The 22,334-nt window shown below is 39.8% G+C and overlaps 1 protein-coding gene across 2 annotated transcripts in view; it reads right to left on the bottom strand.

Moving 5' to 3' along the window:
- MGA (MAX dimerization protein MGA) overlaps positions 1 to 22,334 on the bottom strand; it is a 56,198-nt gene that overhangs the window by 8,348 nt on the left and 25,516 nt on the right. The window contains exons 13-21 of one of the 2 annotated variants that reach the window (XM_075712917.1): positions 21,310 to 21,830; positions 19,513 to 19,810; positions 17,155 to 17,790; positions 16,249 to 16,548; positions 12,860 to 14,520; positions 4,920 to 5,044; positions 3,513 to 3,564; positions 1,618 to 1,803; positions 768 to 879 (exon numbers count right to left, since the gene is read on the bottom strand). In XM_075712917.1, the coding sequence (XP_075569032.1) occupies positions 768 to 879; positions 1,618 to 1,803; positions 3,513 to 3,564; positions 4,920 to 5,044; positions 12,860 to 14,520; positions 16,249 to 16,548; positions 17,155 to 17,790; positions 19,513 to 19,810; positions 21,310 to 21,830 (3,891 nt within the window). The remainder of the gene's footprint in view (positions 1 to 767; positions 880 to 1,617; positions 1,804 to 3,512; positions 3,565 to 4,919; positions 5,045 to 12,859; positions 14,521 to 16,248; positions 16,549 to 17,154; positions 17,791 to 19,512; positions 19,811 to 21,309; positions 21,831 to 22,334) is intronic. The other variant, XM_075712918.1, reaches the window with a different exon arrangement.

The following is a 22,334-nucleotide window of genomic DNA, read 5'->3' as shown; positions in this document are numbered from 1 at the left end:
AATATATATGAACTGTTTCACATAAATACACAAGATTTAAGCATCTTTCATTTTTAATTTACAGGTAGTCTCCTGTTTTTATTCCCAGACAGTAAGAAGATTACAAGAATAATTTAATGTTTTGTTTGTTCACACACATTTTGGCACTGGCTGACCACACGTCACAGCTTTCCTACACCTCCAAATGAGACAGAAAGACACAATAAATACGACACAGTTTTGCCTTGAAATGCCTAGATTAGTAGCAGCTCAGAATATACTGCAATTTTGTTCTATAGACAGAGATGCCTTCTTCTAGACACTACTAGCACTAGTTCTCAGAAAAGCAGTACAAGGATAGTTATTTGCGAAGCTGACCAATGAAGTCAGAGGTTTTGGTACTGATCAAAGACAGCTGTGTATACTTGTGAAGCACTGAGCAGAGAAGCCATTTCAAGAAGTGACCAATGACAGAATGAAGTGACCCACCCCCCTACCCCCCCTCCCAAAGCATACCCAATGCACAGGAACCCAAGCCTGTGGCTTGCAGCACAGAGATCATTCTACACTTCCTTTAGGCATGAAGGAAAATAAAAGCAGTTCTTACCAGCACGATGAGTGTATCGCTGAGTCAGAGCTTAGCAGGTCTTTGTTTGGCGTCAAGAGTCTGTATTTTATGTGAACTAATGACTCACCCACATCCACAGAGGATTACTCCACTCATTCCCATTCTTAAAAGCCTTTTCTTTCATTATTCCAGCTAGTCTGTATCCAAAAAACTGTCTCACCTGAAAGCGTGGATACTTTTCGAATCAAAACATCCTGTTTGCGTGTCAGTAAGTTCTTCTGTCCAATAAGTTTATCTGCCTGATCAGTCAATCCTTGGATTTCTTCATAGGCCTAGAAAAGTGTCAGGGAACTGATTTATTAAACAATGATACACAAAAAAATAAAATACTTTTCCTTCCCAGAAACCTTTACAAAATTTATTCAGACATTTTCATCACCTTGAGAAACCAGGACTCAGAGAAAGCACATGAAGTACCACGTAATGCCAGCTTTCCCTACATGCAAGCTGAAAAGTGATAAACATCTTGTTCATCCTTCCTCCAAAGTACAGCTATTTTAAAGGGGGGGGGGGGGGGGGGGGGGAACCCCAAAACCAACAACCCAACTTTTATCCCACAATTTCAAGGTACAGCTGATAAGCATAATTAGGTATCTACCACTTACATTTTGTTTCCTGTCATTTTCATCTTTACGTTTTTAATGTCAGTATAATACTTAATAAAATGCTATCGTCTCCTGCATTAAAAAAGTAAGTCTTCAATGTATTTCAAAACTGCCTGATGTACACAGTAAACCAATAAGGAATTAAGACATAACCTTTCATAGTTAAATACACAAAGATTGCAACAAGAAGAGTGCTAATCTGAAAACATGTATCTGTGTCATCGAGATTGAGCCTTTAGGAATACAGATTCTTTCAGCTGTTGTTTTATTTTAGAAAGTCCTGTAAAGGTGACCAAAGTTCTCTATTCACAGTATCACTGGGCTTATTCAAAGAGTTCCTACTAGCTTAATTACTCTGTCCAGATGAAAGGATTCTCCTCCTCACTTAAGCTTCAAAATACTTACTTGCTTGAGAATGTAGCATTTGGAGACCTTGGGAAGGTTGTGTAACCCTAGAGTTCTCTTCAACCTTTCAAAGAGATCTCTCATTTCATTACGTCGCCGGCGTTCATTTGCTGTGTGTGTCTGGCGGTAATGCGCAAAGGCTTCTGCCTCAGTCTTCAGCTTTCTGTTCCAGAATTGAGGTTTCTGCTGGAGAAGTAACCGTATTGACCAGTTTAAAAAAAAAAAAAAAGTACTGTAATGGCAAACAATGTTTGAAGGCATGCCTGATTTACAGGTTTCTACAGACACCTGAAGATCTGTCATGCTGTTCTGCTACTATGTCTTCATGAAAGTTCAGTGTCAGAAGCACACACGATAAGCATGAAATGCTGACGAGAAATGACCAACATAATCACATCAACCCTAAAGGAAAAGATCATGAGCAGTCCCTTCTATTCATAAGCTTTCGTTTTTTGCAATACAAGGTTACTTAGGTAAGCCACAGGATTACAGCAAAATCACGCATGTTTGAGACAAATTTTTTGTTGTTGTTTGCTTGTCAAAAAAGTCTACTAATGAATGAAAGAGTCACATCAAATATAGGACACTTGAATTTTTCCCTGGAGTTAAACTAGTTTGATTTCTATTTTGTTTCGTGGGTATATATGGTTTGGTGCCAAGACGTCGTAGGTCAAAACGTGAAAGGCAACATTGAAACTTACCACCCCAGACACCTACCAAGAAACAGAAAGTGTCAAAGACAGGCTCTGATTTTGAGTTTGCTTAAGTTTCCAAAAAGGTTGACAGGCAATAAGCATAATTACTCTGCAGATCTCTATAGATTTGAAGGCTTGTTATTTCATCATTACTCTTACAGGCTTTGTACAATTATGCTATTTATTTCATGATGAAGTAATACTTAGGAAGTAGTATTAATGCAGTTTTTACATCATTTTAGGTCTGCTCCAAACCCCAGTGAATCAGTAGAAAGACTCCTCGGGTCCAGTGATACTATTTCTGAGCCTGCTGGCCTTAGGAGGAATCTGAAGACTGTCTCCTGAAACCTGGCTCTTGATATCCATTTTGCCCTCATAGGCAGACTAAGCACAGTAAGGCTGTAACTGCATCTGCTCTTGTGTTGGGCATTAGGTTCCTTTCAAGGAAGGGCCTCATGCTGTAACTTCACCGGCAGAGAGAAGAATACATGGAGAAGGCGAGGCAGGCAGAGCACCCTGGAACCCATCTCTGTCTCAGGCAAAAGCATACATACCAGTCTGCACTAATGTGTAAGACATACACCAGGCTCACACCCCACCTCAAAGCCCCGCCCCACGCCAGCAGGTAGCTCTAGACTTGACACCAAGTGTATCACAGATAGTCATCATGGACAGTTACTGAAACTGGCTTCAAAGCCACCCTAAAATACAGTATAAGCTTCAGAAGGATTGCAATGAGTTTTGGTCTGAAAGGGTTCTGCGTTATCTTTAACTTGCCTAAATACACATTATTTAAACTATTGTTTTCAGAAATCCTTCACCCAGTGCTGTGCCTGTACAATCCTACATACTGTCTTCTTCAACACATGAAAACATTTCTCAGTTGTTCATTATTCTATGCGTGCTGTAAAAATTATTTATGCCAAGAACATAAAACCTAAGCAAACGTACTAATAAAAGGCAGATATTCCTCCAGTACATAAAACTGAATTTGAAACCCACTGATGCCAGTAGCAGTCCTTTTTCTTTAATGAGATTTGGACTGAGCCCCTTCCCCCCCATACACACATTTGGTTTCTTGCATTTAATCATAAATATATGGAAGGTAGATAAATCACGTTAAGAGTTGCACTTGAGATGAAAGTTTATCTTTAAAATGGAGGTGTGATACCAAAAGGAAAGAGGAGAGCAAACATATACCTTCGTAGGTTTTTCTGATAATTTTTCATCCGAAGAATTACGAGCATGGTATCTGGAAGAAAGGTAAAAAGTTTTTCCCAACACTACTCATCTCATGCACTCTATCCTCATTAACTACATTCCAACAGCCTAGAATTGCTCATTTTTATCCCTTGAAATTAACTCTTCCTTGTATAACTACATAAAAGCAGGATACTGTTGAACTTTCTCAAGAAAGTGAACTCTCATCTCCAATGCCATCATCCTGTTCTGAAAGCTGTAAAATTATCCCATAGTGCAAAAGACAAACTACTTCACTATATGCCAAAGAGATTCAATTCAGCCCGTGACTGTTAGCTGCAGAAAGTATTTTTTTTTAATTACATTTTGGTTCTTTTTTAAAAAAAAAACACACATTCAATACAGATGGCAGAGCAATCCCTCCCCCACCAAGAACAACCAACCAAAATCCTCACATTTATTACTATCCTAATATATAATAACAGCTTCCTCATATCTCAGGAGCTTCAAGAAAACAAAGAACAATACATATTTGAAAGAATTATTTTTTACAAAACATGGCATCTGTTTTTCTCTCTCACTGAAAGAGCTTCACAGTTTATAGCAAAGTCACCATCTAAGGATAAAAGTTGAGCTGTATCTTTGAAGGGAAAAAAAACTAGGAGCTATCTGGGAGGTATATGATATCACCAAACATCTTTCAAAGTTTCTACAAAAAAAAAAATTCAAACAAAAAGAACTAAGGATGCAATGTTCCCCATTCTCTTGTTTGGTGCAACTGAGAAATAGCCATGATCATCTTTACATACCTCAAGTAAGCTATGTTTTTACTTTGCCTTTTGTCATTATAAATGCAAGGGCAGCAACAATAACAAACAAACAAACAAAAACAGAGCGGAAAAAAAAAAAAGCCAAGCTATCCAACCATGGCAGACTATGTGTAAATAAGAAAATACTTTCTTCACTGGGGCAACGGTCCCAAAGACAAAACTTTCATTTACAGTATCAGGGATTAAACCAATGACTGCTCCTGCCTAAAAATAACAAGTCCACCAGCAAGAATAAACAAAGCTTGCAAAATCACATTTAAAACCAAGATGACCCTCCTCATATTCAGTTTGCAGGAAGGGAGGCAATTCGGTCATAATAATTTTACGTTACAAGATACACATCCCCACGAACAAATTCATTAGAGACGGGGGGTGGAAAAAAAGGCTGACACCTCCAATCTACTCTTAGTTCCGACAGCCCCGTCCTCACAGACACTGGGAAGCACCAGTGCTCAGGAAGACCTGACACAAGCCTTGCTTTATCTTACCATCACATTAAACCTGTTGTTTAATGGGTTCATTCAATGCCAGCTCATTAATAAAATACAAAACTGTAGTGCTCTCCAAGGATGCTTACTTCTGTTTGGAAGGTCGGATATTAGCAGCTGTGGCCTTCAGACGGGCAATGTTAATCTTCTCTGAAAGCTCCTCCACGGTCTCAATGTCCACCTGCTCGTCATCCTCACTGTATTCACACGCATCCTGGAACAGTTTTTGTTTTGTTTTTTAAAATGAGTATCTACTTAGCAATAGAGCTCAGGCCAAAACAGTTTCACTTCAGTCTCAAAAGAGATTACATTAGAACATTAAGAACCATTAAAGAATCAACATCTCCAGCTACACTGGCCAATAAACAGTGCTAAGCAGGTGGTTATTTTAACTGTCACCTCAAGGAATTCCTCCCACTAGCAACTCTGCAAAATGAATTTTGGTAAGGGCAAAATCCATCACTGTCATTTATGCTTTTACTATGGGTGAGATAAAAAGTTTTCACAGGGCAGAGCCTTCCTGCCTCCATTTTCAAATAAGATTAAACTGCCTTTACAACCTACTACTGTAGACTCTTGATAACTAATATTTTTTTGGCACGAGTTGAGATAGTTATAACCTTGGTAATGGTCTCTCATACCTAAGATAGCAACAGTCAGAACATCATACAACCAGGCTTCTTTGGGTCATACAGTAAACTGCTTACATGATGAAGAGTATGATTTTGGTTCTTTCCAAAACGCTGCCCAATAATTATTTTAAATATTTATGATATTCTGAAGAGTACTTTTTCTCCGTGCTTGCCTGACCAAGAAAACTTGCTACCATCTGTGAAGACAGAGATAGAGAACAACTGCAGTGCTGTAGCAACTACAAGAGTTAAATATCAATCTTGCGGCCATTTGTAGTACAAAGTGATTCCCCTTCCCACCCCCCAACAAAACAAGCCTTATTCAAGCAATTTTTTGTATTACAGTTTTTATTGGAATTTTTTGTATTATAATCTTTGGTCTGCTTACAGAATGCAGAACTCTTTCTCCTCCTTAAGTACGAAAATGTAACTGTACTTCCATTCTGTACTCTATTTCACCCAGTTTCCCTGAACTAACCCAATCTTGTCCTATTCTTCTTTTCTGCCTTTCCTTCCTTCTTTGTCCTTCTTTTCTTTTGAGAAGCTGCAATCTCCTTCTTCTCTGAATACTTACCTGAAATTCATGCAAACAGTTAATTGCAAAAAACACTAAGTGCAGAACAGAAAAAAAAAACCCCGCCCAAAAAAACCCCAATGTGCAATACTTGATCAGTAAGTAGCCTCTAATAAATGCTTTTCATGATACTGATTAAAGTTATCTGAAACTCACACTGCTCTTTTAAGAAACTCTGATTAGAGAGTGTTGCACTTACTCAGCTGACCACAGATTAGGTTATATACAGCACTATAATGAAAACAAACAAGTGCAGCCTAAATTACCACACAAGCATAACTAACAAGTGGTTAAGGATACATATTTCCAATCGGTCACAAAATTTAGACCCGTGAAATTTGCAGCTGTGTTAGTTTAAGGGGACTCAATTTATAACCAGACAGTAAATCTTAGCTGTTAATTTCCTTTTTGACAGAGAAGCAGGATCTCTAATAACCTAATATTTGATATAGTATTTGGCTTCTTCATAGTGACTAAACACAGCCTGTTCTAAACCAAAAAAAGAAGAAAAACACAACCCCAAAACCCACAACTTGCAGCAGGGCTATCTAAAATTCCAAGAACAACATAAAAACTGCCATGTTAGTTACTGATACCACAGACTGACCGCCGCTGTGAATCATGCTGCCACACAGAATTATCAGTATTTTTTTAAACCTTGTGTAATATATCATCTCCCATGGCTGTGTGATTGAGGCTACAGAAAACTGAAAACAGAATCAGTATGAAAAATTAAGCAAGGTTGCTTGCTCTCCTTTACTGAAGGCTACACTGGGGATATAACCTTTGTAAAGTATAGCAATGTACACTTTGTAGCAATGTGGCCTTTAGTAAAGTATATAGTGAGTGTATGCACACATATATATATATGAAAAAGGGCATATATATATATATATAAAAAAAGTGTGTACATAGTACACATATTTTAGTGTCTACATACATACACACGTACACACATATGCAATACTGCCTGTAGAATCTTCCAGTCTTCAAGAAGAATGAAACCATGCAGCATCCTCCCCCTGTAAAACCACTCTCAAATATTCCCAAGTCTTCCATCACCTTCCATTCATGTCATGAGGGGTCCTACAAAGTGTTGGTAGTATAGATTCTGTGTAGAAAGAGGTATAAACTTCTAAACTACTCACTTGCAGAGAAGCTGACACCTCTTCCTGTACTATGAAGTATCGAGATATTACTGCTGAAACAAAGAAAAGTGATGCTCAGGTTATCAGCTATAGCTGCTAGATCTGAACAGAAAAGCATCCTTGCTTCTACAAGTTGCTACGCACACTCCCATGTCATCTACTATGCACACTCCCATGTTACCTACTATCTTTATGCTTGTAAAAAGTCATGTCTTCTGAAAAAGAAAGAGCAAGGATAGTGACCTTAGATGAGAAATAACTATCCGTAGAAAACAACCTCACTCTGTTTCAAAGTTATTTTTAACACATGCTGACTTGAAAGACACCATTATTCTCTGCCCAGGAAAGCAGCTCTGATCTCTGGTGAGTTCTGTATTTGGAAAGGAGATAAATCAGTTATTCTACTACTACTAACTTCTGGGGTTCCTGCAGCTTTACTTCAGAGCAGCTATGAATCTGTTTATGCCATGACAGTTCTTGTTATGTATGAAGAGCAGCATAGAAGTAAATTAAATTCTTATCTGACTTTGAAAGTACGGTACTGGCACTTGCAGGAACTTAAGGAAGTACTGTTTCTCTCTGTGCATGAAAGTCCATAAAATCCTTATTTGTTCCACCTTATAAACATTCTCCCCCAAAGCAAGACTGGTTAGCACTGGGACCAGGTAGAGCACAGAGAAAATGAACTGTCTTTACCAAGGAAGAAGTGCATCACTGAACCTGACAGGCTGGTCAGGAGCTACATGTCACCAGTGCTCCCCAAGTCAGAAGGAGAATGAAAGTCAGGAGATACCATGTCCCTGGGACCTTGGTGAGGTCTAACCAAATACTGCTTCCAGTCTACATCCAAAACACATATGCAGGGGCTACTGAAATTGTGACCAAGGTACGACTACATTGCATTTCAGCATCGGTATTTCAAGAACTTTCAAACACTGCCTGTGAACAGTACACCACTTCGTTTCATGTCTGCTGAGTGGCTCCATATGCTTACAGAAACTTTAAGAAATCTTTAAGTTCTACTGTATAAAATCTCACTCGAAGGATATCACTTATGCAAACAGCCAGCAATTTTTCAACAACTCCTCCTCACACTTGCTTTACTTGTTACAGACTTTGTCAAGATCCAGTTTTAATAAACAGAAGCAACTTTTTTGATGCATTTTTTTTTAATCATTTTGTTCTTAAGACAACAGACACATCCAAGTTGCCTTTAAGCCAATTCTGCAGCTTCCCTGTTGAAAAGCAGAGACCAACCCATTTGCACAAGGTCACAGAAAGGCAGGAAAATCAAAAACACAACTGAAGATTTCCAAATTCTCTAGAAGTCCTTAATTGCTATGCCAGGGTTCACAGAGTGAACTAGAGGATGTACTAGAGGACATTAGAGAGTGATGAAATTCCAAGAATTCCTCAGCTGAGGAGAACATAAACTTGAATTTGAAATTAAAGTCTACTAGCCGGTAAGAGTGGAGGGAAGGGAAAGCAGAAAAGAAGTTGGAAGATATCAAAATTACACCATCTCCCCAGACGCAGAGCTTCTGTTGAGCTACAACAGGTGATGTAAACATGTAGCATAGCTGCTTCCACAGCCTTTTTTTAATCCTCCCCAGGGCCTGATGAGAGAAGGGAAATCATCATAAAGCCAGAGGAAAAAAAGCTGGATGAACAAAACTTACTCAAACAAAGACAGTATTTAAATACAGAACTACTGAGTAGATACATGTTATTATGTTGAAATAACTACGTGTGCAAGAGGTACAGGGTTACGTAATTTTAACAAGTCGCGTTTTATGACAACATAGTTGTATTTCATTATACATAGAGCACTCCTCATTCTTGCCTGCTCTCCTGGGTCATCCATAAAGCCTCCTTGATGCTGCAAGAGTCCTGGTGTTTTCTCTAGCTTTTCCATTTTATACAGTATCATTGCTGTGATTCTACATGCAAGACATGCATACTGTTTTTCCTCAGTGGGCAGGACTACCCTGCCTGAACTACATTTGGACATCATTACACTGCAGGGAAAGGGGACATGCAGGGTAGTTCAAAAGAGGCTACAATCCAGAGAGCGAGGGGGGAAAACCCAGGAAGTTAGCTTACTGTAGAAACACTATCATGGTAAAGCTTTTGAGTGCTGACAAGTTACACTGGGCTAACCAAAGGGTTGATAGTAATTATCCAACTAGAGCTGTTACCATGGTGGAACTTTCTACATGCTATCATACTAGAAAAATGGTATTCAAAGCCTGAGATGTGGTATCTTTTTCATGAAAGACAGGGGAAAAAAAATAGAAGTAAAAACTCCCCACTGCCCACCAAGAACTTCACATCTTTAAGGTTACAAATCCTGAATGTGGACATATGTAAAACAAAAAAACATTACTTTTTTCATTCTTACATCTAACAACAAAGGGAAAAATGCTTCAGGATGGTAACTCTTCCCTCTCTACCTCTGACTTCCTAACAACAGGAAAAATATCACAACTGTGAAGATCATCAGAATTAAATCCACTGAAGTTCTGCCATAAGAACAGCTATTCCTATGCAAGTACTGCAAACCTGTCATAGGCTGAACCTTATTCACAGCCTAGCATGACTTCTTCTGCGGGTGCAAACTTTTAAAATGCTTGTGGAAGCCCTACCTTTCTAGCATCAGTCTTTCCACAGGTCCTGTAGTTCCAAAAATTCTAAATGCCTTTGAGCTTATAAAATACCTCAAGGCATGAAGACAGAAGAGCAGTGCCACCCTGCAACAGAGTTCCAAAGTTGCTACAGAAATGTCAGCACTTTTTCCTATCTGCATTTCAACACCTGTTTCCAAGCTCTCTCTCTCTTTTATGTCTGTTCCTGGCAGCCTACACCCCTATTGCTGGTTCCTGAAGAGCAAATTGCCTGATGGCAGAGGGTCCTCAGTGACAGTGCTGAGAAAGGAGGAGGGCAGATGACAACAGATGTTGCTAGACATTACCCAAGCAAATGCCTCACTTCTGGATCTGCCTGCTATGCTACAATGTCTGGAGATTTCACATGTGGTCTGTACCAAAAGCTCAGAACGTGAAAGAGACTGTTAGAACTTAAATTGTCCACAAAATATGTCACTTGCACTTTTTATTAAACTTACAGTGTCATAATAATTCATAATAGATTCTTACCATTTTAATGTTCAGCTCAGAAAAAGAACAATTGAAAAACACATTTTAATAACATTTGAAATAAAATCACTTGGCAGACACAGAAGCTACGTTTAGACTAGTAAGTTAAACGGGACCATGGGACTATCTTTAGCATTAAAATACTAGAACAACCCCTGACGTGGTTTGGGCTTAAGCCAACAGGCACTCACGTGAATAATTCACAGACACAGTCTGTGACTTAGCCCAGGCCAAGTGATCATTTTCAACAGGAATTTTGTGTGCAATCATCATGCCTTGGAGATCAAGTTTAACATCACATCCCAGACCATCGCACTTGAATTTGTTCAGACAACAGGTCCTGATATTGATTAGTTTGCTTATATAGATATTCTCAGAAGGTTTTATTCATATCACCAAACCCAAGATGATCCACCCTCCTAAGCTTCTCTTGATGCAATTCAGGGTAGGAAATGCAAAGGGGCAAAGATACCATTTCAAGAAGCTTCTTTTTGTTGAGTAGAGGGTCTACAAGAGTCTCTGAAGTCTAATACACAAAGTTAGCACAAGGTAAGAAGGTAATCTGAAGAGCATCAGTATGCATTATTAAGAACAATGAAGTCATTACTGCAATGAGAACCAGTGTGGGGAAATGCACTAAAAAACAAACAGTAATAGCTACTACAGGTAAGCAGCAATCATCCTGACTCTCACTGGAGTTTTCTGGGTTTTTTAATGGCTATTTCCTGAGTAACTAAACCCAGTCCATATTCCAAACTAGTAGTGAAAGAGCTGTCATTAGTATCTCCACTAAAGAAAAGCATTAGTGGACATGCACGTACACTTTGCTTCCATGTTTCCACTACCTTAATGAAACAGATAAACATCCTCTAGTAGTCTGTTTATATGATCAGACTTCATCCAGTCAAAGAAACAATACCAGCACAGCCTGTCTTGTAAGCACTACGCTGATAAAACAGTACGTCCCAGTGAAAAATAACAGACTTGCATATTTAGATTTCAAACTGAATTCTCCATTAGGCATTGACATGCTAACTTAACTTGCAGGCAGCACAGACTAACAAACCAAGAACTCACCCAAATTCCAGACAGGTTTTTACAGTCCACTGAGATCTCGTTCCTCAGCTTTACTACTCTAGAACCAAAGCTAGCTTACTCACGTTTGTGTGAGCTTACAGTGAAGACATAACCTTATATGGCTTACCAAACCGTATTAGTCAAAACCTGCAGAGTAAGTTTCTTCCAAAATAAACATTTCTTATAATCTCTGGTAATTATTTTTTCATTTCATCACCCTTTTGCATAACAAAAGGAAATACATCTTTAAAACATCAACCCTGGTAACAGGCTACTCAGTGACCTAGACATTGTATTACCTGTTGGCTTACCAACAGATACCTAAGACTACCTTGTGCTGTAAGTTTATCGGGCATCAGGCACAAATTAACTGTGGTTATCATCTCTTCATGGTAAAACCACTGAAGTTATTGAAGGGATACAGGAGGTATCAAACTGTCACCGCCCAACTCAAGACAAGACAGCAATACTTCAGTTTTCAGCTTGAAAGAACTTCCAAAAATCACATCTGCTTCCAGTTTCCTCACCTTCATGCAGCTGAGATGTTATCATCTTGCCTGAGAATAGTGAGCTGGAATGTGAACTGACTAGTCCATTTTTCTGGAAGTTAAATAGATTCTCTAAAAGCCAGAGCTGCTGACTTAACTGAGTTACTCTGGATATGATTAGAAGAAAAAGAAGTCTAATTTGGTTTTCAACTGTGAGAGGACTACATTAACACAAAAGGGCTAAGAGAACTATATACTTTCAAATTCCTGAAGACACTAACATAATCTCTCCTGTTGTTAATTTGTTTGTTCTTCAATTCTTCTCCAGTTTAACCTTCCTCTTTCCACTTTTATCTCATCCCAAGGAATGGCTATCTTATTTCTTATGTCCATTTGACTGACTCACAAAACCTCAACATCATAGATTTTAAGTAATGATGCACTGTTTCTTAAGCCACATATTGGTATATAAATTTCACACACTACTTAAATGTATTACTAAATTTCAAGAGGAATTTAAGGAGGGATTCAAACATTCCTTCCAGAAATAAATGTTAACTAAGGGCTACAAAAAGTAGAAGGAAACAGCTTAAAGTAACAGAAATACTAGATTGGCTACTACATTTTAGGATCATAAGTCATTTACAAGGAACCAAGAGTATATACTGGAGGAAGACAACATGGAATGGTTCTATTACAGCTTGCTCAATGTAACTCCCATTATCTGAAAAACGGACAATTTCTAAAAGGCCACTACAATGCTACCTATAAAAAAGCATGCAACTAAGAAAAAATAAAAGGCATTTCCACCTGGAACCCCAATCTAGACTTTCCAAAGAAACTGAAGTCCAGAACACAAACATCATACTGCGTCTTTCAAATCCATGGTTTGTGACATGTTACTTGGTCAATTAAAAAAAAAAAAAAATCCCTTCATAAATAGTTAAATGCTTACCACTTTTTCAACATCTACTTCCTCTTCACTTGGGAAGTCAGAAGCACCATCCAGCATCTCATCAGCAGAATCATCAGTTTTTTCATCCTCTTCATCCTCCTCATCATCATCATCTTCTTCCTCTTCCATATCATCAGCAGTTATATCAATAGTGGGCATGTAACCTTTTTTGTGATGCCCAGCTTCCTGTGCCCTCTGTTCTGGTGTCAGGAAGTCACTTTTCTCAGATGTATCACCTTTGTTATCCGCCTCGCTTTTATTTTCTAAAGCGGGTACAATGCTAGATATTTTGCTCCAAGAACTGTTGACATGTGTTACAATATCATGACCTGTTTTCATTTCTTCCTGAGAACTGAAAGCATTTTGTTCTTTGTTGTTACTGTCTTCCTGCCTAGCTATGTTTGCTTTGCCTTCCTCGATACTGACTGTATGCTCTTCTCCTGAAGCATTATCCTGCTCTTTTGCAGAACTGATTTCAGACTTTCCTCCTTTTTCCTCTCTTATGCCTTCTGTTTCTGTAGTGCCCTTGTACTCCTTCCTTTCCACATCTGGCTGCACGGCATCACCCTGGCATTCTTGTTTGTTCTGAGCCAGTTCAGTCCCTCTCTGTTCCTTCTTGTTCTCCAGCTGTGCATCTTGCTCTTGTTGACCCTGTGACTGCCCAGAACTTCCCTTGTTGTCCTCCTTCATCTGTGCCTGTGCATCTCTTTCCTGCTCTTTTACTGGTTTCTCTTCCTGTTCAGCATGTATTTGTTCCTTCCCATGGTTCTTCAACTGTGCAGTCTCCTGATTCTCGAGACTCTGTGGATGTGAATTACCCAGGCGAGCAACTAGAGACTGATCTGATGACCCACAAACAGTTTCAGAGTTAGTTGAAACAGCCTCCGCTACAGTTTCAGAACTGACAGAATCCTCTTTCTCCTCAGAGGCCCATTTTTCTTCCTCATCATTTGGCTTCTCACTGATGTACGAATGGTCAGATGATATGACATCTGCAGAAACATCATGCTGAGAAGAAGAGCTATCATCACAAGAACTGTCTAGCACCTTTGAGTCCTTCTCCACCATCTCTAATGTAGTAGAATTTCTATCAGGTGCGATTGTGCCATTTTCTTCGTGTTTCCTATCTGACACTGTGACCTCGGACTCTGTAACTTCAATGTCATCTGAGCGTGAAGCCTTCCCATTCTCCTTCTGCTGAGCAGCACCTGAGTCCTCTTTCTTGCATATTTTCCTGTAATCTTTCTTCATCTGAAGAGATGCAAAATGGTGAAGAATGGAGTTTGGCACAGTCTTCTGTCCTGGGAGCTGAAGTAAAGCAAAACTACCGGATTGTAAAGGTATGAGATTAGCAGTGGTAGCTGGCAGACCACCCGAGTTGCAGGTTATTTTAGACTCAGAAGCTGTTTGATTTGTCACGCTGCTAGCAGCAGGAGGAGAGATCCTCAGAGTCAGAGTGCCTGCCTGTGACACAAAACTTGTTACTGAAGGAAGAAGAGAAGATGCTTGAGTGGCTAGGTTAGACGTAGGGGATAACTTGGGTACTGCACTTTGTACAGCTGAATTTGTGGCAGGAGAAGTGGAAGACACAGAGGAAGTAGGAGACACAGGTGACTCAGTAGGCTTAGAAGGTGCAGGCAACCGGATTCCTACAACAGATCCTGCAAGGAAAACAAAACATCAACTAATACTTCCTCAAAGCAATTTTTTTTTTCTTTAAGTTTTAGTGTTTGATGCTGTACTAGAAGTAGCAAGTATTCTCAAGAATCACAATGTAACCAGGTTATTTGACCACAAGTTCTCAGTGAAAGAGCTGGTACTGCATAAATACATATAAACTGTTGAATTTTTATATGACAGACCGGATATAAGGAAGACTTTTTTTTACAATGAGGGTGGTGAGGCACTGCAACAGGTTTCCCAGAGAGGCAGTGGATGCCCCATCCCTAGAAACATTCCAGGTCAGGTTGGACCGGGCTCTGAGCAACCTGATCTGGTTAAAGCTCTCCCTGCTCACTGCAGGGGGGTTGGGCTAGATGACCTCTAAAGGTCCCTTCCAACCCAAAGCATTCTACCATTCTATGATTCTATATGGAACACCCCAGTAAAATACATGAGATGGCTACTCTAAAACTAACAGATTTAATGGTAAGTTCTAACATTAAGCTTTTTAATCAAAAAAGGCATTGCATTCAGTTAAAGTCCTCTGTATTTTACTTTCCCATTTATTGGAAAACAGGAAAATGGGGATTTTCTCAAAGGAAAAAAAAAGAAAAAAGAAAATATTGTTTCATTTAAAAATCCTTTTTTTTCCCCCCTCAAGAAAGAGACTTCCATGGAGAAAAACTATGACAAGATTACACGATTACACCACAATCTTTTTCACCCTATTGAACTCTTCTGCAGTGTTTCAGAACTCCATAAAACAAGGAGGAAAAATACCACCACTGGCAACTAGTTTCTCTTGTACAGCAAAAGCCCCAAAACAGAAAGGAATTCAATGAACTTTTCAACTGATTCTTTACTACACCTCATGCTCAAAAACCTCAACCACAGTATAGGATTATTTTCTCTCCTCCCCACAGTTTTGTCATCTACTGTGCTTGCTCTCGCCTCTCTCTTTTCAACACCACTCTGCCTCCCTCTCCTCAAGATGCTTCTTTATAAAGGGCAAACAGAAGAAAAATCCTACTGGAAAGTAAAACACACATTTAAAGTGTATTTTATTTGTAAATAAAACATGCTTATAAACATGTACAACAGTATGCTCAACAAGCATCCTACCTATTCTCTGTCAGATACCTGCAATTTCTAACTATTCCAACCCTGTCTTCAAAGATGCACCAGAGAAACAGCTGAAAATCAAACTTATTTTTCTTCTCACACTCTAAAGAGGATAAAACCCAGCAATTCTGTACTGCAGTGTAACATTTGATCTGAGTATCTGCTGTAAAAGCACTAACAAACCTGCAAACCAAACAAGAACAGCAGCACATCAAATGAGACACAGGTAAAAGCTCATTCTTTTTAAGAGAACCTCCAACAAGAATTATTTTTGAATCGCCACATCGACAGAATTTAATTTCTGACGGTACAATAGACACGGCTCCACTGCCACACACACAGAGACCCTTTTACTTGCTGCACAGAACTCCCAAATCTTGGTGACTTAGCTATTAACTGCACTTTCTGTATTTTAGAAACACGGTATTTAAGTTGCATTACAGCTGAATAATTACACTATGTTCTTCAACTACTCACACAGAACCAAATTAGACTTTGTTCAATTATTTCCAGAAGGGGATAGGAGCATCACAGAGACATTTATTACACTGTGAATTTCTGGCTAACACACTGGTCAGTCAAGAAAGAAACACTGGACTTTGCACCTGGATTGCGGAACATCACTGGCTGCACACTGGGCTGGGCACCTGCAGCGCGAAACTGATGCAGAGGAACAAGCTGAATTATCTGCCCGTTAGGATGTCTGAACAGGTTCACACCACCAGGGCTCCTGAGAGGCTGAAGGATCATCCTCTGCCTCTGAGCAAGCTGCGTGTTGTTTAGCGGTCGCAAAGCAGGAGATGTCTGATGCACTGGAATCAGCAACAATCGAGGTCCTACGCGTTTGTCTGTTCCAGGAGACATCTTCTGGGGAGTCTTACTTATAGCTTGTGGGGTAGCATCTTCTGAAACATTTTTGAAGTTGCATAAAAATCAGGTTAAGAGAACAGCCTACAAATCAGGCATTATGCTTAATGAAAACAAGCACAAATATTCTGGTAACAACAGGATCCCTTTAAATTTGTTTGAAAGCATTTTTTTCTCTTTTTATTCACAGAATGCACATAGAATCAACCAGGCCAGAACAGTCTTTTTCATGCAGTTCCATCAACATTTTTCAACCATGACTCAGAAGACTTCCATGTTAATGACGAGAGAGTAATTCCATACCTACTTTTTGGACTCTATGCCAACCGTGAAATTCTAGCAGCCATAGCAATAATTGTGCTATACATTTCTATGGGCCAAGAAATGATGTGAAACTTCCAGCTCGCTTCACAGCAGTCACTGACCAGACAGCTACATTTTTTTTCTCCTCTACCAACCCATGCCAGAATAAAGCAAGCAACTTAAGAGATTATATTTCTTATCCTATTTTGGAAAGAAGGGTGAGGCAAGTGAATCTGTATTTAAATCAGGTTCTACAGTTGCAGACTGTATTCCAGCTACGAAAGAAGCAGAATAAAAAAAGGAAGCATTTGCAGTAATAGCCCAAAGCACCTAAGCCTTACCTCTTTTGGGATTCAGTGAAGGACTTGAATTAATTCCTGATAGTATAATCGGAACAGAGCCAGCAGAGGAAGTTGGTGTGGTCACCACAGATGTAGCTGTTGCAGTTGTTGTTAGTACAACTGTAGAAGTGGATGTTGTGACAACAGGACAAGTAACAGTTGGTGTTGTTACTACAGTTTTAGGGAATGATGTGGTTGCTACTGATGCAACAATCCCCGTTGCTTTTGCTATGTTCACAGTGGCAGTAGGAGTGGTAGATGAGGAAGTAGTAGAGGTGTTGATTCCAGGTGTTGCAGGAGCCGCTGGGACTGTAATTGCAGGAGGAGAGCAGACAGGTTCATTAGCTCTGGCTTGGCTAGGAGTGGTCACAGTGGATGCTGCCACACTGGTACTTTCCACAGTAACTGGAGAAGTGGTGGTGGCTGGAGTGACCCCAGGAGAGACTGTGCATTGAGCTGGAGATGGTCTTGAGGGAACCACGGGAGCGACAACCATTATCGGTGTAGGCTTGATACTGAACTTCTGTGGCCCTGACAGAGGCTGGCGTGTGCTCGCTCCAGGAATCTTCTGCTGTAGAGCTCCGGCTTTGTTCATCACAAACTGTGTGAACACACCACCAGGTGAGGGTCGGGCAGCTGCAAATAAAAACTTGCAGGTCAAAATTTTAATAGATTTCCTCTTTGCCTTTCATGAGGTGCTAGAACTGTAATTTCAGCATGAATTTGAGCCTCCATTTTCTTTGTACCTTGTAATTACATTAAAACCTTTACAGCAGTTCTAAATATGCCTTATGTATTAGAAATGTCTGCTTTATTCCACTTCTATAGCTCTTTATTGCATTTCTTCCTGGTCACACAAAGAATCAGGTCTTGCAGGGCTGTTCTTTATCATGAAACTATAAACAGACAATTCTAATTACAGTACAGGAAAACAAACACCTAAGTGCTGAAACTATTTTCTAAACCTCAGATTCTTCCTGTAACAGCTTGTGTGATCTTCCTCTTTTCACTGCTTCTTGGCTTTCATCCCCCTTCAACTGTATCCACATCTTACACAGCCATGGGGGAACAGGGGAGGGGGGAGACAGAGTTTGTCATGTCTCCTTCTCACTGCAGTGACATTCAGGCAACTGACAAATGGATGGAACAGATCTTACCAACAGGAAGTAATCACTATTGGGAAGATCTTTTCCCTCATCCCTTACTCTCCAAGGGATCAGAATACTGCATCTACATCACTCCAGATGCCTACAGATGAGTACAACAGCATTGAGATTATGGAGCAAGCCCAACTTCAATATTGTAGTTATTTATGCATATAGCATTTTTAACCCAGAATATGCCAGAACACTTAAATCATATATGCAACAATCACTTCACCCATCAATGAAATGCAGCCAGCTCTTCAATATTGCATGAACACACAAAGCAGTCAGTTTTATTACAGCACAAGAAAAACAACACACCCATTTACATGGCAATGAAAATTTAGGCAGAAACAAACAATGAATCAGAAATTAAAAGTTTTGCCAGGACACAGGTAACATCCTTTTCTCTTGCAAAGCTTCTTCAGATCTTTAATTAACAGGTGGGAATATGTGGATGGACACTAGATATTTTAATTTTTTTTTTTTTTTTAAAGTCATGCAATACGTAATAGTTAAAGGCAACTTCCCTCTCTTGCCATGCTGGGGTAACCATTTCAGTACCAACTCAGACACAAGTACACATGCTTCTTCCGATACTTTTTTTTTTTTTTTTTTTTTTTTAAACTCGAAGTGCTGACCAAGTCCAACCCTGTTTAGCTTGTGAAATCCAAGGAGATTACAGGCTGGTGTGGTTATTGGCTGCACACCTGTTGTTTCGCTAATCCAGATTTGGACCATCTTGTCTTTCATTGCTGCTTCACATACCTTTGGTGGTCACAAGAATTCCAATTATAAGTGCAACATCATCAGAAAAACTAGCAGTGAAGAACCACAGATTAGAGTGATCCTTTACTCATTTTAAGTTAAATCGATGTTTGATGAAAAGCAATTAAAAATCATAGTAAGGAAACTCTCAAAACAAAAATCCAAGCTTAACATTCAGTGTGTCTCCATCCACTCTTCCTTGTCTCTTGAAAATATGCTCTAGTAGCATTAATAAAATAACTAATAGTCAACATCTGTAACCTTATTCTGAAGTCAAAATAAAACTTTCTGTTTTAAAGAGGTTATTTATTGCAGAGGCAGTTTAGGTAGGCAATGCAGCCAAAGGCAGCATGCACTGTTGCACAGAAATCAACAGCAATGCTGTACATCCACTTTTTACTTCAGCTTCACGCAATTTAAAACACAGTAATAAGTTCCAACCTACCTATCTGTCTCTGTGCTGGGACATGGGTTTTCAGAGTCGTCACAGTGGGGGTTGAAGTAGTGCTGGTGGAAGATGTAGTTTTGGGAGTTGATGTTGTGGGCACCTGGACTGATGGTGTCCCAGAAGCAGCTGCTTTAGCATTGGATGCTACCTTGGAGATCACAGTACTGAGGGTTGAGATATCAAGTACTGTGGGTCGCAGCCTGCCTGTGATATAAGCTGCTAGCCGATTGGCGGGATGTAATGCCCCCATCTGTCCCAAAAGCAGTTTGGCCTGAGGATACCTTTTATCATTAACCTGAAAAAAGTGGAAAAGGGAAATTTTGTGAAAAGAATGCTAATTCACCACCTCTGGAGAGGTGTTTCATTCCATGGGACTTCCAAGTGTCCTTTTCAAAAAAAACATTGCAATTCAGAATGGGAATTCCTAATTTCCTTTCTGCCCAGGAGAACTTCAAACAGCTCTGTCACATCTTTGTAACACAGATTTTAGATGCTACTCAGACTCTCACATAGAACCACAGAGTCCAAAGGAGCGTGTGAAATCACTGAAATTAGATAGAGTGAAGCTAGCACTTATTTTTCCTGTTCCTTACTTATGCTACAGTCCTGAATAAAAATGGGTTCCCAAATTCAAGGACAATTTTGGATAAAATTCTCAAACCTAATTAACACCTAGCATCACAGAAAAAAGAATACTTATGTCGTATACATTGGGACAAAACTCTAAAGAGCTTGTAAAAGCTTTCTCAGCTTTCTTCTTATCTGTACTGTCATTTGATGCTGTAATTAAGGTATGATGAATTGACTAACTTCAAATTCAGAATTGTAGTGGTAACTAACTGCATGGGAGAGAAGAGACAGAACATCTTTCTGAATGGCAGCCTTATGCCTAATGGTCAATGAGAAGTTTTGGCAGTGTTGCATTTTACTTTCAGGTTCTTTGATAATACCTTCTAAAAGCCAAATATATTTAACATGCTACTAAACAAGGTCTTGACTCCTTTTGTTCATCAACTTCTATTAAAAATAAGAAATCCTTGCCTTTTTTCTCTCCACTAGCTTCTCTTTGTGAGGGTGCCATACCTGCGGTGTCATGAAAATAAATTTTACTCCTATTTTCTAGTTCATATGCCTTCTCTGAAAGTGGTGTTACTATAACCACAAATACCTTTGATTGAAAAGAGATCTTCATCCTAGCCCTACAGTTCCTACCACCAATTCATAATACCAAGTTGGCAGCATTAATCTGCAGGGAAAGGACTCACTTTGAACTTAGGATTATGAATTCTCTTGATGAAGAACATATATTCTGCAAAGAGGACACGGGCTATTAGTGAAGATTAACAGTAAGCTGTAGCAAAAAGCAATTGAATGTTTACAGTTTCATTTTAGAGTTTTGTCCCAGTGTATACTTCCTCAGAAAATATTCTTTTTGTGGCCTTTAACAGCCATTAATTTAGAAGCATCACCTGTCAAATGCAGCTGCAGGGAGTTTTCCAAAGCACCAAAAAGATCTTGAGAGAGACTCTGTACTTGGGCCACCAAGACCCAAGTGGCCAAAAGGACAAGCTAAACCATCAGATTTCAGACTTTCAATCAGATTTCCTGTTATTGACTCAATCTTGAAAGGGACAAGCTTATGGAAAGGCAGGAATGCCACCAGATACTAAGAATCCTTGTCTGGACAGGCAAAAGGCTAGGTAGACAAATTAAAGAGTGTTCTCCCCTTCAAGGAGTTCTGGGATACTCGATGAAACTGAATCTAGTCTCCACAGTAAAGGCAGAGGGACCCACCTGAATCAAGCCTGAGGGGCTCATATTAGCTTTGCGTTTGTAGACGACCAGCTTTCCCGCAGGAGAAACCCCTGCATAAAAAGGCAAGCCTTTGCCCCCATGCAACTTCTCCCGCAGTTTGTCCAATGTGTCTGCCCGCAAGAACTTTAGATTTTCTGGGGTTTTGTGTGACAGCACTCCGCTATCAGGAGTCTCCAAGACAGGTATCTCAGGCTTCTCATCCTTGTCCTGGTAGGATGGCACTGAAATTTTCACTCTGGAGGAGTAGACAGGAGGGTGGTTCTCATCCTGGGCCTTGTGTTCCGAAGCCAATTCAATAATGAAGCTACCCACTTTGAGGCACTGTGGTGCATTACTGTTGATACGTTGTGATAAGATGGTCAAGATCTTATCATGATCTTCCTCCCGGTTGTGGTCAGAGATAATCTCGATAAGTTTGGTTGGTCCACCTGGAGTGGTCTGATGAACATAGGAGGTGGAGGAAGAGTCCCCCTCACTACGGGAAGACCACCAGCTTTTCTCTGAGAAAGAATTGAAATAGGTTTCTGCAATACTATGGCATTTTAATCACCTGGATATTCAAACAGTTTTATTCTGCCCACACCTCCACCCCTGTCTCAGCTGCAGGGCAACAAGTAAAAGAACTGTTCAAAGCATCACTTCCCCTTGCAGAGCTTCACAAGCAAGCAAAAACTCACTGCAAATCTAATGTAACTATGTCTCACAGTTCATTCCCTGCAGCCATACCGTGTCAGGTTGTATCCCTTTGCATCACAAGCTAAACAAAGCTGGGTTGTTTCAGTACATGGATGAAAGATCTCCAAGCAACACCAACATGCAGTAGAAAGCATCGCTGGTTATTCAAGAGATGGCACTTTTCTCGAGTCAGAAAAGGACCAGTGTCCTATAATGGCATGAGGGGCAAACATGCCGCTACCAGAACTGTCTTTTGCAGAAGATGTGTAACAGAAGCATGACCTTTTGTTGTCATTAGAGATCCAACGTCACTTTTTGCAAAACTGTAA

Source organism: Pelecanus crispus, chromosome 6 (assembly GCF_030463565.1).
Source record: "Pelecanus crispus isolate bPelCri1 chromosome 6, bPelCri1.pri, whole genome shotgun sequence".
Taxonomy (NCBI): domain Eukaryota; kingdom Metazoa; phylum Chordata; class Aves; order Pelecaniformes; family Pelecanidae; genus Pelecanus; species Pelecanus crispus.
The sequence above is the reverse complement of the archived record's forward strand: the minus strand, read 5'-3'. Positions and strand labels throughout refer to the sequence as shown.